At 42.9% G+C, this 17,332-nt stretch overlaps 1 protein-coding gene across 1 annotated transcript; it reads left to right on the top strand.

Moving 5' to 3' along the window:
* The first annotated feature begins 765 nt into the window (after positions 1–765).
* Positions 766–17,028, top strand: LOC149452007 (uncharacterized). Its single transcript, XM_089689947.1, has 6 exons — positions 766–865; positions 2,911–2,952; positions 4,666–4,704; positions 6,910–6,951; positions 12,030–12,345; positions 16,815–17,028. Exons 3-6 carry the CDS (start codon positions 4,666–4,668, stop codon positions 16,982–16,984), a joined length of 567 nt encoding a protein of 188 aa, XP_089546073.1. The 5' UTR covers positions 766–865; positions 2,911–2,952; the 3' UTR covers positions 16,985–17,028.
* The last annotated feature ends 304 nt before the right edge of the window (positions 17,029–17,332 follow it).

Here is a 17,332-nt window from a genome sequence, read left to right as displayed (position 1 = left end):
GATGTTGCACTATTCCTCCCACTGACACCAATGATGAGGCACTATTCCTCCCACTGATACCAATGATGGGGCACTATTCCTCCCACTGACACCAATGATGGGGCACTATTCCTCCCACTGACACCAATAATGGCACACTATTCCTCCCACTGACACCAATGATGGGCACTATTCCTCCCACTGACACCAATGATGGGACACTATTCCTCCCACTGACACCAATGATGGGACACTATTCCTTCCACTGACACCAATGATGGGGCACTATTCCTCCCACTGACACCAATGATGGAAAATCCCCCAAGACACCATCCGTGGTCTCATTAGGATCCTCCACAGACGTTGTCAGGCATGCATACAACCACATGGGGGTCATACAAACTACTGAGGACCATTCTGAGTTGCTGCAATGACATTTCAGCAAAATGGTCTAGCCTTCTGCATCATATTTTGATTTTGATTTTCGGGGTGTCTGAATTCAGTCCCCTGTAGGTCGATCATTTCCATCCAACGATGGGGCGTCCTTACGTTCCTCACACATCACCCCGTCCATGTCAGTATAGAGATCCAGAAGGAGAATTCTCCCCATTGGGATCAGATGGGTTTTCAAAGTCTTCCTTTTATTTTTTTGAGTAGTGGTTTAGCTGCAAATGAAGTGATTGTCAGCCAGTAACAGTCATGTGACTTCTCCGAGGACCTTTGTACTGACAAGCTGGAACAGGAAGAGCGAGGAGGAGGATGACTGCTTTCACTTTCTCTTTGTATCCCAGTCTGAGCTGACACTGTGCTGAGGACAGACAGACGCCGAGCTCCACCTCAACCCACCGGAGGAGAACGCATACAGGCCGAGCGACTCTTAATAAAGGTGATGAAACCTGCAACCCTAGAGGGAGCTCAGGACTGCTGGGACTTGTAGTCCTATTCCAGCTATATGGACATTGGGACTTGTGGTGCTCCCCTGACCTTCTCCTGTATTATGTCTGCAGTCTCTAACAATCCTCTGTGGTATGTCTGCAGTCTCTGAGCATCTCCTGTAGTTTGTCTGCAGTCTCTGACCATCTCCTGCAGTTTGCCTGCAGTCTCTGACCAGCTCCTAGCATTATGTCTGCAGTCTCTGACCATCTCCTCTATTATGTCTGCAGTCTCTGACCATCTCCTGTAGTGTGTCTGCAGTCTCTGACCATCTCCTGTAGTGTGTCTGCAGTCTCTGACCATCTCCTGTATTATGTCTGCAGTCTCTGACCATCTCCTCTATTATGTCTGCAGTCTCTGACCATCTCCTGTAGTGTGTCTGCAGTCTCTGACCATCTCCTGTAGTATGTCTGCAGACTGTGACCATCTCTTGTAGTATGTCTGCAGTCTCTGACCATCTCCTGTAGTTTGCCTGCAGTCTCTGACCATCTCCTATAGTATGTCTGCAGTCTCTGACCATCTCCTGTATTATATCTGCAGTCTCTGACCATCTCCTCTATTATGTCTGCAGTCTCTGACCACCTACTGTATCATGTCCACAGTCTCTGACCATCTCTTGTAGTATGTCTGCATCTGCAGTCTTTGACCACCTCCTGTAGTTTGCCTTCAGTCTCTGACTATCTCCTGTAGTATGTCTGCAGTCTCTGACCATCTCCTGTATTATGTATGCAGTCTTTGACCATCTCCTGTTGCATGTCTGCAGTCTCTGACCATCTCCTGTTGCATGTCTGCATTCTCTGACCATCTCCTGTTGCATGTATACAGTCTCTGACCATCTCCTGTTGCATGTCTGCAGTCTCTGACCATCTCCTGTTGCATGTATACAGTCTTTGACAATCTCCTGTTGCATGTCTGCATTCTCTGACCATCCTGTTGCATGTCTGCAGTCTCTGACTATTTCCTATAGTATATCTGCAGTCTCTGACCATCTCCTGTAGCATGTCTGCAGTCTCTGACCATCTCCTGTAGTATGTCTGTGTTCTGTCCTCGCTACACATTTCCCAGCTAAACCCTCCTATTCTGCAATAAGCCAGGATGAATGTAATCTTGAAGCTTTCTGACAAAACAATGTGGGTGAAACAATTTGAAAAAAAACATGAGAAATGCATACAATCAATATATGAAACATACAATACACATGAAATAAGTAGGTTGCGGTTGGCAGTAGGTCCATGCTCTCCAGCGATGCTGCCTGCAGGGGTTGTAAGTTCATTCCACAACATGTGCATCAGGGATGATGGCTGATTTCCTCTGCCTCAGTTCTTAAGGTAGAGTCTGAGCTTCCAAGATGCACCCATTTCCATTTATTAAAATGAAGGATAATGGGAGCTTTTATTACCTAAACAGTTTCTGCAAGACAGTAAATTTAATTTGGGCTCCATCCAGTGGCCACACTTAATATTACAGGGAGGATAAATATAATGAATTTCTCTGCTGAAGGCAGAACAGTCTGCAGTCTCTGACAGTTCTTAGTAAAGCTACATTTACTGAATATTATCTGTGGCCCTTTGGTGATGTCAGGGACCATATTTGAAGCCCTCTACTTCAAGTAAGTTGACCCTCAGCGATCTAAACTTATGGTTGAGTTACTGGTGATAAATCTGTACAGGGATCTCCTCATATCTCATATCAAGAAAAACAGATGGGGTCTCTATTTAGCCCTGGGGCTGCTACATTGTAATAATTGGGGTCACAGTTTGGTGTCTTCTCAGTAACAGAACTCACTCCACCAACAGATCAGAAATGGAAGATCTGGAGAAGATCCTCCCCGGGGAAAGTGTGTGTGGGGGGGGGGTTGTCATCCTCCTCCGTAGCACATGATTCTAGCCTCACATTTCTATCAGGTTGCAGCTTTCTAATATTTGGAGAACATTTAGTATCTGCTGGAACAGATTGAACATGAGTTGTTATATATATTTTTCTCTTTTTGTCTTTCAGATAGTTTCCTTCTTCTCTATAATCTGGAGATTTATATCCGAGGTGAGGAATGTTGGTTATTTGATCTGTAGGGCTTTTTTTAGAGGAATTATGTTGAGTTTTGCAGTTTTGATCATATTTGATCCGTGACGTCACCCAGGATCCCCGGCCCATTAGTTTATCTGGCAGGGATCTGTCATTTAGAGCAGGAAGTGCTACCACTGATAAATGGCAGTTCCCTGGCCACTGTATGTAAAAAGAAGTCACTTATAAAGGTGTACGTCCTACTACTCTGCAACTTCATGTGTAGGTGGAAGATATCCTCCAACCAGGTTATTTATAAGGAACCTCTACGTTCTTGGGGGAAAAATAGCAAATTAATATATATATATACAGTATATATATATAGCCAATACAATTGTGACACAAGTCATATTTAAATCGAATGCTATTAAAAATTCCCTTTCCTCGTCAATCTGCAGATGCTGTAAATTTCTGTAAAATTCAATATGGCAACCTGGAGGAGTTCTGTACACAGATAGTATACAGAACACCCTCCAGGTATATAAATTCCTACTTGTGTGATTGGTTCATTGATATCCCCAGAATGTCATTTTTGGTGAGATACTCCCAAAGGGAATTAACGTTTAAAGGAATGCAGACCCTGCCACCTGTAGTCTGTCTGCAATCTCTGACCATCTCCTGTACCATGTCTGCAGTCTCTGACCACCTCCTGTAGTATGTCTGCAGTCTCTGACCATCTCCTGTAGTATGTCTGTGTTTTGTCCTCGCTACACATTTCCCTGTGTGTAACTGGACATGCAGCTAAGCCCTCCTATTCTGCAATAAGCCAGGATGAATGTAATCTTGAAGCTTTCTGACAAAACAATGTGGGGTGCAGCTATTGGGGAAAAAAAACAGATGAGAAATACATACAATCAATGTGTGAAACATACAATACACCATGAAATAAGTAGGTTGCGGTTGGCAGTAGGTCCATGCTCTCCAGCGATGTTGCCTGCAGGGGTTGTACGTTCATTCCACACCATGTTCATCAGGGATGATGGCTGATTTCCTCTGCCTCAGTTCTTAAGACAGAGTCTGAGCTTCCAAGATGCGCCCGTTTCCTTTTATTAGAATGAAGGATGATGGGAGCTTTTATTACCTAAACAGTTTCTGCTTTCTGCAAGATAGTAAATTTAATTTGGGCTCCATCCAGTGTCCACACTTAATATTGCAGGGAGACCAAACATAATGAATTTCCCTGCTGAAGGCAGAACAGTCTGCAGTCTCTGACAGTTCTTAGTAAAGCTACATTTACTGAATATTATCTGTGGCCCTTTGGTGATGTCAGGGACCATATTTGAAGCCCTCTACTTCAAGTAAGTTGACCCTCAGAGATCTAAACTTATGGTTGAGTTACTGGTGATAAATCTGTACAGGGATCTCCTCATATCTCATATCAAGAAAAACAGATGGGGTCTCTATTTAGCCCTGGGGCTGCTACATTGTAATAATTGGGGTCACAGTTTGGTGTCTTCTCAGTAACGGAACTCACTCCACCAACAGATCAGAAATGGAAGATCTGGAGAAGATCCTCCCCGGGGAAAGTGTGTGTGTGTGTGGGGGGGGGGGGCTCATCCACCTTCGTAGAACATGATTCTAGTCTCACATTTCTATCAGGTTGCAGCTCTCTAATATTTGGAGAACATTTAGTATCTGCTAGAACAATTGAACATGAGTTGTTATATATATTTTTCTTTTTTTGTCTTTCAGATGTTTTTCTTCTCTAAAATCCGGAGTTTTATATCCAAGGTGAGGAATGTTGGTTATTTGATCTGTAGGGATTTTTTTAGAGGAATTAAGTTTACTTTTTCAGTTTTGATCATATTTGATCCGTGACGTCACCCAGGATCCCCGGCCCATTTGTTTCTCTGGCAGGGATCTGTCATTTAGAGCAGGAAGTGCTACCACTGATAAATGGCAGTTCCCTGGCCACTGTTTGTAAATAGAAGTCACTTATAAAGGTGTACGTCCTACTACTCTGCAACTTCACATGTAGGTATAAGATATCCTCCAACCAGGTTATTTATAAGGAACCTCCACGCTCTTGGGGGAAAAAATAGCAAATTAATATATATATATATACTGTATATATATAGCCAATACAATTGTGACACAAGTCATATTTAAATCGAATGCTATTAAAAATTCCCTTTCCTCGTCAATCTGTAGATGCCGTAAATTTCTGTAAAATTCAATATGGCAACCTGGAGGAGTTCTGTACACAGATAGTATACAGAACACCCTCCAGGTGTGTAAATTCCTGCTTGTGTGATTGGTTCATTGATATCCCCAGAATGCCATTTTGGGTGAGATACTCACAAAGGGAATTAACATTAAAAGAATGCAGACCCTGCCACCTGTAGTATGTCTGCAATCTATGACCATCTCCTGTAGTCTGTCTGCAATCTCTGACCATCTCCTGTAGTATGTCTGCAATCTCTGACCATCTCCTGTAGTATGTCTGCAGTCTCTGACCATCTCCTGTATTATATCTGCAGTCTCTGACCATCTCCTCTATTATGTCTGCAGTCTCTGACCATCTACTGTATCATGTCCACAGTCTCTGACCATCTCTTGTAGTATGTCTGCATCTGCAGTCTTTGACCACCTCCTGTAGTTTGCCTTCAGTCTCTGACCATCTCCTGTAGTATGTCTGCAGTCTCTGACCATCTCCTGTATTATGTATGCAGTCTTTGACCATCTCCTGTTGCATGTCTGCAGTCTCTGACCATTTCCTATAGTATGTCTGCAGTCTCTGACCATCTCCTGTTGCATGTCAGCAGTCTCTGACCATCTCCTGTTGCATGTCTGCAGTCTCTGACCATTTCCTATAGTATGTTTGCAGTCTCTGACCATCTCCTGTAGCATGTCTGCAGTCTCTGACCATCTCCTGTAGTATGTCTGCAGTCTCTGACCATCTCCTGTAGTATGTCTGCAGTCTCTGACCATCTCCTGTAGTATGTCTGTGTTCTTTCCTCGCTACACATTTCCCTGTGTGTAATTCGATATGCAGCTAAACTCTCCTATTCTGCAATAAGCCAGGATGAATGTAATCTTGAAGCTTTCTGACAAAACAATGTGGGTGAAACAATTTGAAAAAAAACATGAGAAATGCATACAATCAATGTATGAAACATACAATTCACATGAAATAAGTAGGTTGTGGTTGGCAGTAGGTCCATGCTCTCTTGCGATGCTGCCTGCAGGGGTTGTAAGTTCATTCCACAACATGTGCATCAGGGATGATGGCTGATTTCCTCTGCCTCAGTTCTTAAGGTAGAGTCTGAGCTTCCAAGATGCACCCGTTTCCATTTATTAAAATGAAGGATGATGGGAGCTTTTATTACCTAAACAGTTTCTGCAAGACAGTAAATTTAATTTGGGCTCCATCCAGTGGCCACACTTAATATTACAGGGAGGACAAACATAATGAATTTCTCTGCTGAAGGCAGAACAGTCTGCAGTCTCTGACAGTTCTTAGTAAAGCTACATTTACTGAATATTATCTGTGGCCCTTTGGTGATGTCAGGGACCATATTTGAAGCCCTCTACTTCAAGTAAGTTGACCCTCAGCGATCTAAACTTATGGTTGAGTTACTGGTGATAAATCTGTACAGGGATCTCCTCATATCTCATATCAAGAACAAAAACAAATGGGGTCTCTATGTAGCCCTGGGGCTGCTACATTGTAATAATTGGGGTCACAGTTTGGTGTCTTCTCAGTAACAGAACTCACTCCACCAACAGATCAGAAATGGAAGATCTGCAGAAGATCCTCCCCAGGGAAAGTGTGTGTGTGTGGGGGGGGGGTTTGTTATCCACCTCCGTAGCACATGATTCTAGTCTCACATTTCTATCAGGTTGCAGCTCTCTAATATTTGGAGAACATTTAGTATCTGCTGGAACAGATTGAACATGAGTTGTTATATATATTTTTCTCTTTTTGTCTTTCAGATAGTTTCCTTCTTCTCTGTAATCTGGAGATTTATATCCAAGGTGAGGAATGTTGGTTATTTGATCTGTAGGGCTTTTTTTTAGAGGAATTAAGTTGTGTTTTTCAGTTTTGATCATATTTGATCCGTGACGTCACCCAGGATCCCCGGCCCATTAGTTTATCTGGCAGGGATCTGTCATTTAGAGCAGGAAGTGCTACCACTGATAAATGGCAGTTCCCTGGCCACTGTTTGTAAAAAGAAGTCACTTATAAAGGTGTACGTCCTACTACTCTGCAACTTCACGTGTAGGTGGAAGATATCCTCCAACCAGGTTATTTATAAGGAACCTCTACGTTCTTGGGGGAAAAATAGCAAATTAATATATATATATACAGTTAGGTCCATAAATATTGGGACATCGACACAATTGTAACATTTTTGGCTCTATACACCACCACAATGGATTTGAAATGAAACGAACAAGATGTGCTTTAACTGCAGACTGTCAGCTTTAATTTGAGGGTATTTACATCCAAATCAGGTGAACGGTGTAGGAATTACAACAGTTTGCATATGTGCCTCCCACTTGTTAAGGGACCAAAAGTAATGGGACAATTGGCATTTTTGGTGAGATACTCCCAAAGGGAAGTAACGTTTAAAGGAATGCAGACCCTGCCACCTGTAGTCTGTCTGCAATCTCTGACCATCTCCTGTACCATGCCTGCAGTCTCTGATCATCTCCTGAAGTCTGTCTGCAGTCCCTGGCCACCTCATGTAGTATGTCTGTTGTCTTTGACCATTCTCTGTAGTATGTCTGCAGTCTCTGACCATTTCCTGTAGTGTGTCTGTGTTTCCCTGTGTGTAACTCGATATGCAGCTAAACCCTCCTATTCTGCAATAAGCCAGGATGAATGTAATCTTGAAGCTTTCTGACAAAACAATGTGGGGTGCAGCTATTGGGGAAAAAAAAACAGATGAGAAATACATACAATCAATGCATGAAACATACAATACACCATGAAATAAGTAGGTTGCGGTTGGCAGTAGGTCCATGCTCTCCAGCGATGTTGCCTGCAGAGGTTGTACGTTCATTCCACACCATGTTCATCAGGGATGATGGCTAATTTCCTCTGCCTCAGTTCTTAAGACAGAGTCTGAGCTTCCAAGATGCGCCCGTTTCCTTTTATTAGAATGAAGGATGATGGGAGCTTTTATTACCTAAACAGTTTCTGCTTTCTGCAAGACAGTAAATTTAATTTGGGCTCCATCCAGTGTCCACACTTAATATTGCAGGGAGACCAAACATAATGAATTTCCCTGCTGAAGGCAGAACAGTCTGCAGTCTCTGACAGTTCTTTGTATAGTTACATTTACTGAATATTATCTGTGGCCCTTTGGTGATGTCAGGCACCATATTTGAAGCCCTCTACTTCAAGTAAGTTGACCCTCAGGGATCTAAACTTATGGTTGAGTTACTGGTGATAAATCTGTACAGGGATCTCTTCATATCTCATATCAAGAAAAACAAATGGGGTCTCTATTTAGCCCTGGGGCTGCTACATTGTAATAATTGGGGTCACAGTTTGGTGTCTTCTCAGTAACAGAACTCACTCCACCAACAGATCAGAAATGGAAGATCTGGAGAAGATCCTCCCCGGGGAAAGTGTGTGTGTGTTGGCTCATCCACCTCTATAGAACATGATTCTAGTCTCACATTTCTATCAGGTTGCAGCTTTCTAATATTTGGAGAACATTTAGTATCTGCTGGAACAGATTGAACATGAGTTGTTATATATATTTTTCTTTTTTTGTCTTTCACATGTTTTTCTTCTCTAAAATCCGGAGTTTTATATCCAAGGTGAGGAATGTTGGTTATTTGATCTGTAGGGATTTTTTTTAGAGGAATTAAGTTGAGTTTTTCAGTTTTGATCACATTTGATCCATGACGTCACCCAGGATCCCCGGCCCATTTGTTTATCTGGCAGGGATCTGTCATTTAGAGCAGGAAGTGCTACCACTGATAAATGGCAGTTCCCTGGCCACTGTTTGTAAATAGAAGTCACTTATAAAGGTGTACGTCCTACTACTCTGCAACTTCACGTGTAGGTGGAAGATATCCTCCAACCATGTTACTTAAAGGGTACCTCCATGTTCTTGGGGGAAAAAAATTAGCAACTATATATATCAAATACAATTGCGACAGAAGTTATATTTAAATCAAATGCTATCAAAAGATAGTATATAGAACGTCCCCCGGGTATTAATTTCCTGCTTGTGTGATTGGTTCACTGATTTTCCAAGAAGTCTGCTCTAAGATTTAAATCAGATTTTGGGCATCCCCTGCAACAAAAATGTCATTTTTGGTGAGATACTCCCAAAGGGAATTCACATCTAAAGGGATGCAGACCCTGCCACTTTCCACATTAGAGTTATGCAGGTACAGCAGCTGATTGATAATTATGAAGTCACTCCCATACAGATTCACTTTGCACATGGACGCAGAAAAACAAACATCCCTTTCTTCAGAATAACAAAATGTAGAAATATTCAACAAAGTGTGCAATGTAGCTGCAATGTGCACAGGTCACCCAGAGGGTTGTTTTTTTTCTCCACAAAAGTGGAGTTACTCTTTAAAGCAGATAAGTAAACAAGCAGGTCACCCTGGAAGATGATGCGGGTTCACCAGAGACACAGGACAGGATCTAAGCATTAACTGGTTTCCCCCAGAGCTCCTGATGGTGGAGATGGTTTAACTGCAGTACCAGGTTGTGGTCCTCAAGATCGCCCCACCAGGAGATCAGCAAGCTGGGGTTCAGTAGAAGATATAGCAGGTAAAGATCAAGCAGAAGAGTAGTGAGAAAGCAATCCGAAGGTCAGTAACAAGTGGTTGCAGGTTGGATTCAAGCAGAAGTGTAGCCGAGGAACAAGCTAAGGTCAGTAATGAGTTGTAGTAAAGATACAGACAGCAAAAGGAGCAAGATATTGGCTGGAGAAGAGCACAATCATCTGGCAAAGAAGAAGTGCAAAGGCATGGCCTAAATAGGAAGATTGTGGGAGGAGCAAGGAGTTCAAGGCTCCCAAGAAACAAGATAGAAAGTACTTTTACCTAAGGAAGCATGCGAAGAGCTGCCCAGTATCTTAGGTGGCTCAGCATGAAAATCTACTGCTCGATGCAACAGAGGTTGTGGGTTCAGGTCCTGGTCCTAACACTCCCATAGATTATATTGGGATTCGGGCTTAGCCAATTTGTTTGCTGAGATGGTTGAACCTCCTGCAAACAGAACTCTGTCCTGTTCTCTCCCTAAAAATAACCAGCAGAATATGCCCTCCCATGCATAGAAAAGCACAGCGAATACATAGATTTCTAAGGAGCCGTGAAAGGGACTTCAGCTTAGTGCTGGGAGTTCGATGTTTGTTCAAAATGCAAGAAGGTTTGCAAGTAAATTTACTGGCTTGGGTAAGTCAGCTATAAAACTGCCCCTCCCCCCTTCTTTCAGGGGCATCCCAAAGTATAAAAGTAAAGCAAATTATAGAAATAACAATCACCAGACCAAAATTGAAAGAGTCCGGAGATGCTTTTTTTTATTCATAATTTCAGCAAACATAGACAGCCAATATGTTTCAGGAGGAAAAACTCCGCCTCCATCAGGGCTGCAAAACATATAAAACAATGAATAAAAGAATAGAATATAATGAATAAACACAACACATATTTCATTTATTGTCCCTTAACACAGTGGACTGGTGCTCCCTCTTTTGTTTTTCTGCATCTGGTGCTTACAAATTACCATGACCTGGGGAGGGCAGAGGGGCTCAGTGCATCTTTGAGGACCAAGACCACGTCCATGGACTTGAGATACATGCAGTAGAGAGTATATTCCCATTACATTGTTGCCACACTTGAGCGCAGAAGATTGTTTGATTTGTTTTTGTTTTATATATTTTCTGTATTGATAAATTAAAATGTGTTGTACTTTGGGGGGGGGTTTGTTCCAAAGTACTGAACTTTAAAGTCCTATTCAACATTGGAACAAAAACCTAAAAACTGGAGGATACATTAGGGAGCATTATATCTACAATTACCTCTATTATCCAATATATTGGTTATCAAACATTTGCATAGCAGTTCATGCAGTTCAAGTTTTGTATGTGTTCTCTGTGAACAGGGTAACAGATCAATATTAATATACTGTTTGCTGTGATGGACAAATATTTGTATTAATTTAAAAAGCAAAATACAGCATTTGTCCAGTAGATAGAGCACTTGTATCAAATACATGGAATCTGGCCCACCGCGTCATTTCATTTGGCCCTAGCACCTCTCCTGGCACTGCAGCACAACCCCTCCCCTTGTCTCTGCCCCACCTTGTCTCAGCAGAGAGGAGGACAGAACTCCTCCACCAGATCCTGTGCTTCCTAATGCAGCCATGAAGAGTCCTGTCCATCCCAGCAGTCAGCAGCAGAGAGGAGGACAGAGCTCCTCTAAAGATGCTGAGTCTCTGTACAGACTCAGTACCCCCTTGTCTCTGTCACCCCAGATCTCAGCATTCAGAAGACTCCTTACTCCTATGGTCCTCCTCCAGACACTGCTCTTTCTGCTTCCCAGCTTCACCCCCAGCTTCTTCCTGGCAGTAGCAGAAGTAAGAGGGGTGCACTGTGATGTAACGAAGTGAGGGAACTCTTGACTTCTGATGGTTGGGGACGGGGGGGGCTCTTGACATCTGATGTAAGGGGGGGAGTGGAGCTCTGGACATCTAGTCTTCCAGATACAACCGGAACCTTGAGGGCAATCATAATGCTATTGCAGCCCGCAATCTAATTGAGTGTGACATCCCCGAGATAGAGCTTATGAAAGTTCTTTCAATGCTTTGTCATCTAGGGACCTAATGTGGTATTTTCCATTTTAAATCAATTAAAAGACATTCATCCAACACAGGAAATAACCTAATAACATTGAGGGGGGGGGGTCCCCATCTCACAAAGAACAAACGTACATGATTTGTCACTGGGAAAATTGTGATGCAAATTCCTCATAAGTGCACCCTTTGTGTTAGTGTCACTGACAGACTGCATCATGTGTATCTTTTATGTATTTCTCCCAGAGTTCTTACCATGGCTGTATTTCACTTTGTTTCCCAGGTCTGGAGTCAACCCAAAAATGCAGTTTTTATTTTGATTGCAAAAATCAGCCCGGGAAGTGTTGTCGGTATATTTTCCAGGGAAGCTGAGAACTCTTACGGTTTCCTGTGCGATGCCCTCAGATTCCAGAATTTACTGATCAGAGAAGTTAAATCAACCGTCATAACAAACGATGGATCGTCCGGTTTCAGAGAGAAGGCATCCCGATGTGACTTTGCCATTTTGTATCATTCCAAGGACCGAGGGAGAATCAACATCACAGATGTGACAGATTCCCTCTATGACCAGGAAGTCTGCCATCTTTCCCAAACACTAGGTAAGACCAAGGCACTTATATTCCTAAGGGGCAAACTATTTTGGGTGGATTCCGTGAGGTGTAACAACCTTTTGGCAGTTTAAACTTCCAGAAGGTAAACATCCAATGGGCACTGGGGCTTCTAAAGGTATTTTAGTAAAATGGAGCTAACTGGCTCCGGTGAGGCAACTCATGTAAAACAAGACTCCTCTTCATTGGGTACCCAGAGAGTGGCTTAAAACATACAGTATATACATTTAAAGTAGATGTAGGGAGGTGCAGTGTGGTGCGGTAATGACACACAGTCTGGTTTTAGATACCTCAACACTTGTATTGCAGAGTATGCTCAGCTACAAACAACCCTATCAGAAGAGAGCGCTGCTTTGGGTGAGACTCACAGTTCTGTTTAATGCAGAGGTACAGCGGGTAAAGATGTACCAACAGCATCTGTTTTCAGAGGGTGCAATGCAGCCTGGCTGGCCTGGTCCCAAAGGGGAGGCTTCTGTAGCAGGATTGGGTGTCACTAGCCTGCTCCTACTCATCAGGAACCTTTCCCTGCTGCTAATACTTCCCCTCACATATGGGTGTCCTACTCTAACCACAGTGCTAAAGCGTGCCAAAACCTGGGGCAGGGACGTATAAAGCCTCTATTGACCCAAGATGGCTGCTAGAAGTCATCTGGATGCAGTGAAGCCAATCAGAATGCTGCCTTCAGGGACCAGGAAACCATAGAGAAACTAGGATTCTCCTGACTTCCTCTCCAGGCTGTGGTACCGCTTGGGTCTAGTGCCCCCTACAGTGGAGAAACTTGATTGCACCTGCCTAAATAGAATTCAATGCAAAATTTAAATTATTCTCTAAAATTCCCCTCCTAACACCCATTATAATTTATAACTTACCTGTGTAGCAAAGAACTGTATACTTACCCAGGCCTGGACTGGCCATAGGGCACAACGGGCATTTGCCGGATGGGCCCAGGGCTGCCTGGATAGGAGGGGTGGCCAGGCTGCACATAGAGGAACCAGACTGTGCATTTCTCACCTGCCGCCACTGAATGCCTAACTCTCCTCCTCTCCCTCCTGCAAGCATTCAGTGGCACCTTCTGGTTTCTCTCTCCATCTCCTGCTGCCATGGGCTCCTGTATCGGCCCTCATCTCCTGCAGCAGTGCTGTCAGGTTCTGTCAGGATAGACTGTCCCCAGTGTTGACAGTCCCCCCCATTACCACAGACAGGAAAGGAGAGAGAAAGCTCCTACCCTGTCCTCCTGTGTCTGCCCCGCCCACACTCTTTCTTCCCTTTCTTCTCTCTCTCTCTCTCTCCCTCTCTCTTTCTTTCTTCCTCTCTCTCCATCTCTCCCCCCTCTCTCTCTCCTTTTTTCTCTTTCTTTCCTCCCCCCTCTCCGTTCTTTCTTCTCTCTTTCTCCACCCCCCCCCCTCTCTCTCCCTCTCTCCTTTCTTTCTTCCCTATTTCTTCCCTTTCTTCCTTCCCTCTCCCCCCTCTCTCTCTCCTTTCTTTCTTCTCTCTCCTCCTTTCTTTCTTCTCTCTATATTTCCTTTCTTTCTTCTCTCTCCCCCCCCCTCTCTCTTCCCTTTCTTTCTTCTCTCTCCTTTCTTTCTTCTCTCCCCTCCTTTCTCCCCCCCCCTCTCTCCTTTCTTTCTTCTCTCTCCTTTCTTTCTTTCTTCTCTCTCTCTCTCTCTCTCTCCATCTCTCCTTTCTTTTTTCTCTATTTCTTTCCTTTCTTCCTTCCCCCTCTCTCTCTCTCTTCCCCCTCTCTCTCTCTTCCCCCTCTCTCCTTTCTTTCTTCTCTCTTCCCCCCCCCCTCTCTCTCTCTATCTATCTTTTGCTTCTTTCTTTCTCTCTCTTCTGTCCCTCCTTTCCTCCCTCCCTTCCTTCCTTTCTCTGTCTCTCCTTCCTTCCATTCTTTCCCTCTCACTAAATCTCTCCAATGGGGCTCCTACAAAAAAAATGTAAAAAAAAAGATAAAATATTAAAAAGTAAAAATAAAATCCTACAGACACTAGTGCTGTAGCTACCAGGGTCGGCAAGGTCACTCTTGAAACCAAGCCCTGGTGTTCCACCACCAGTCTCCAAGGAAAGGATCCCTGGACTTGGGGCTGCTCAGTCCAAAATGTCTGGGCCTACTTTTTGTCCCAGTCCAGGCCTGTACTTACCTATTTTTAGACCACTGTTGTATGGTCATGCGATATCCTGTGTTAGCCAGCGCCAGCTGTAGTATCTGGAACTGGCAACATTATCCTAAGGCTCTTATGGCGTGTCCTCCTCTCCCCTGCTATTGCTGCTGATTGACACAGGGGATCTGGATCATGATGGATCTGGACCAAAGTGGCCTGAAAATAGGTAAGTATACAGATTTCTCTTACACAGATTAGTCAGATTAGCTGTTGGGTGGGGGAGGGAGCATATTAAGAGTAGTTAGGTTTTGTATGAAATTCTACTTTAACAGGAGCATTAAAGTGAATGGTGAAAGAGTCCAAACTTAAAGAATTAATTACATGATCCCATAAAACATGTACAGTAATGTGTTTCACTCCCCCCTCATCTGGGTCTGAGTATTTTTTGTTGTGAAAGGACTCAAAGAGGCAGAATCACCAGGATATGTTATCTAAACTGTGAGATAAAAATATCTTCAGAATGGGTCAGACTTTGACTCTTTACCATTCAATGTAGTGTTTGTATTGTGTGAATTCTGAGGCTGTTTAACTACTTTAGCCCCAGCCTGTAATTCCCCTTCATTACTATTTTTCCGTTTCCATTTCTATGATAGTTTGACTTACAATTACTTCATCATTTACATAAAACATTTGGATTGGAAAGTTATCAAAATGGCGACACATCCAATATTAGCATAAAAACAATAACCAGAAGATAACCATCTTATAATGATACAAAGATCATATTGTAAGAATGTTCATCTCAACGCATTTCACCATTTAGCTTCTTGAGGACCCAGAAGGTATTTTCCATATAGAAATATCATGCTAGTGGCAGGTGCTGAAATCCACAAGCTAACACAACACTTCCCACAAGCAGTGGAACCATAGGGAGGGGGAGGAAGAAAGGAAAACAAGGGAGAGAGATGGGAAAGGTGTGTTGTATCTCCAAACAGGGAAGCCAGTATCTGCAATGGCAATGATAAGATACCCAGGGGCCTTTTAAATATTAAGCATTCCTAGTCTCCAATGTATCATGCTTAAGAATTTTGTGTCAAGCTGGTCCAAAGCTCTCCACCAGTTTCAGGCATTTCTCCGCTAAGCTTTTTTCAGGAACCCAGAGGTGCTTTCCATATAGAGAGTGTAAGCTCCAAGGATCAGGCCCTCCTATCCCTCTTGTATTGAACTGTATTGTTGCTGTATTGTCTCCCGTTATATTGTAAAGCGCTGAGCAAACTGGCGCAATATAAATCCTGTATAATAATAATATAGACATGTGGCAGATGCTGCAATCCATAGGCTAAACAAAACTCACCCCTCCCCATGAGATGAACCATGAGGGGAAGTGGAGGAAAAAGAAGCCCGGATGAGTGAAAGAGAAAGGGGGCCTTGCTAAACAGGGGATCCAGTATCAACAATGGCAATAGGATACCTAGAAGCCTTTTAAATGTTAGGCATTCCTAGTAGCCAATGTATGATGTCCAATGTTTTTGTGTCAAGCTGCCCCAAAGATCTCCACCGTGCTGACACATTTCACGTATAAGATTCTTCAGGAATTGAGAGGTAATTTTCATATAGACATACCATGCATGTGACAGGTGCTGTGATCCACAGGCTAAAAAACATACCCCTTCTCAGGAGAGGAACCATGATGGAAAAAAAGAAGCAAGGAAGAGGGAGAGGGTGACTTTCTAAACAGTGAATCCAGTGTCAGCAATGGCAAGGATAAGAAACCCAGGGGCCTTTTAAAAGTTAAGCATTCCTAGTCTCCAGTGTATCATATCTGAGGATTCTGTGTCAAGCTGTCCAAAAGATCTCCACTATGCTCCAATTCCTTGGTTATGCAACACTGGAACCACTACATTTTATATAATATTTTGGGACAGATAGAGCTTTCTTTTCATGGTATTTAATAGTTGTTGGGCTTTTAATTTTCTTTGAAAAAAAAAGTTTCACTTTCTGTTAAAAATGCCAGAACAGTAGGAACACCCCCCAAAACACCTAAAATGGCCTTATTTCCAAATGTATAAACCCCAAGATGAACATACTTTTTTGCCACAATTTTTGGATACCTGTTTCAATATATCTATACTTTGACTCTGCCTCTTTTCTGGCATGATGATCTGCATTCTTGCTTTGGGTCAGGTAGCTATAATGTAGTGGAGCTAGTAGTTTAGCATAGGAGCCAAGTAACTGACATTTTTAAAAGAAGGTAAGAAATGGCAGAACCCATTGATCTGTCGTGATGGGTTAGCTTTAAAGATATTCTCAGGTATTGATTTGGTCTATAATAGTGAGATGTCCATTGTGTTCTTGCAGGTAAGGAGAATGTGCTTGTGGTGGTCGGTGACCTGGATTCCAACACTCCAAACGACAAGGAGAGGATACTCAACAGCCAGCCTCTCATCCGGAAAAATGCCAGAGACCTCATTCTCTTCAGGAAAGACAAGATAACATTTAAAAAATTGACAAGAGAGAAGATAATGTAAATAATATCACAAATAGACAAAATGGCTAAGCCCATCAACATTTATAAAGGTAAATCTCAGTTCTTGAAATAATGGCTCCATTTGTGTCTATGGAAATATACTCCGGAACTTGCTGTGTTTAAACAGGGCTGTACATCATATCCAGTGCTAGATAGATATCCCAGGGTCTATATAGCAGTTCTGTGTAATGCGGTGATGAAGGACTCTTCTTCATCTGCCCGCCTTTGCCTTTGCTCACAGAGCTTTGTTGAACCAAAATGTCTTTTTAAGGTCTAATAACTATCAGCAAGTGAATAATTTGTAGCTTTTGATCAGTTAATACCTTAACTGTTTTTTTATTAATCCTTT

This window comes from Staurois parvus, unplaced genomic scaffold (genome assembly GCF_062004578.1).
Source record: "Staurois parvus isolate SC_StPar_1 unplaced genomic scaffold, SC_StPar_1.0 ptg000503l, whole genome shotgun sequence".
In the NCBI taxonomy this organism is placed as follows: domain Eukaryota; kingdom Metazoa; phylum Chordata; class Amphibia; order Anura; family Ranidae; genus Staurois; species Staurois parvus.
The sequence above is the reverse complement of the archived record's forward strand: the minus strand, read 5'-3'. Positions and strand labels throughout refer to the sequence as shown.

Bases quoted from the DNA above. Each gene is read 5' to 3' on its own strand.
- LOC149452007 (XM_089689947.1), top strand. From the start codon at position 4,666: ATGTTTTTCTTCTCTAAAATCCGGAGTTTTATATCCAAG. The intron at 4,705-6,909 runs GTGAGGAATGTT...TTTGTCTTTCAG, and splicing joins TCCGGAGTTTTATATCCAAG to ATAGTTTCCTTCTTCTCTGT. The intron at 12,346-16,814 runs GTAAGACCAAGG...GTGTTCTTGCAG, and splicing joins CCATCTTTCCCAAACACTAG to GTAAGGAGAATGTGCTTGTG.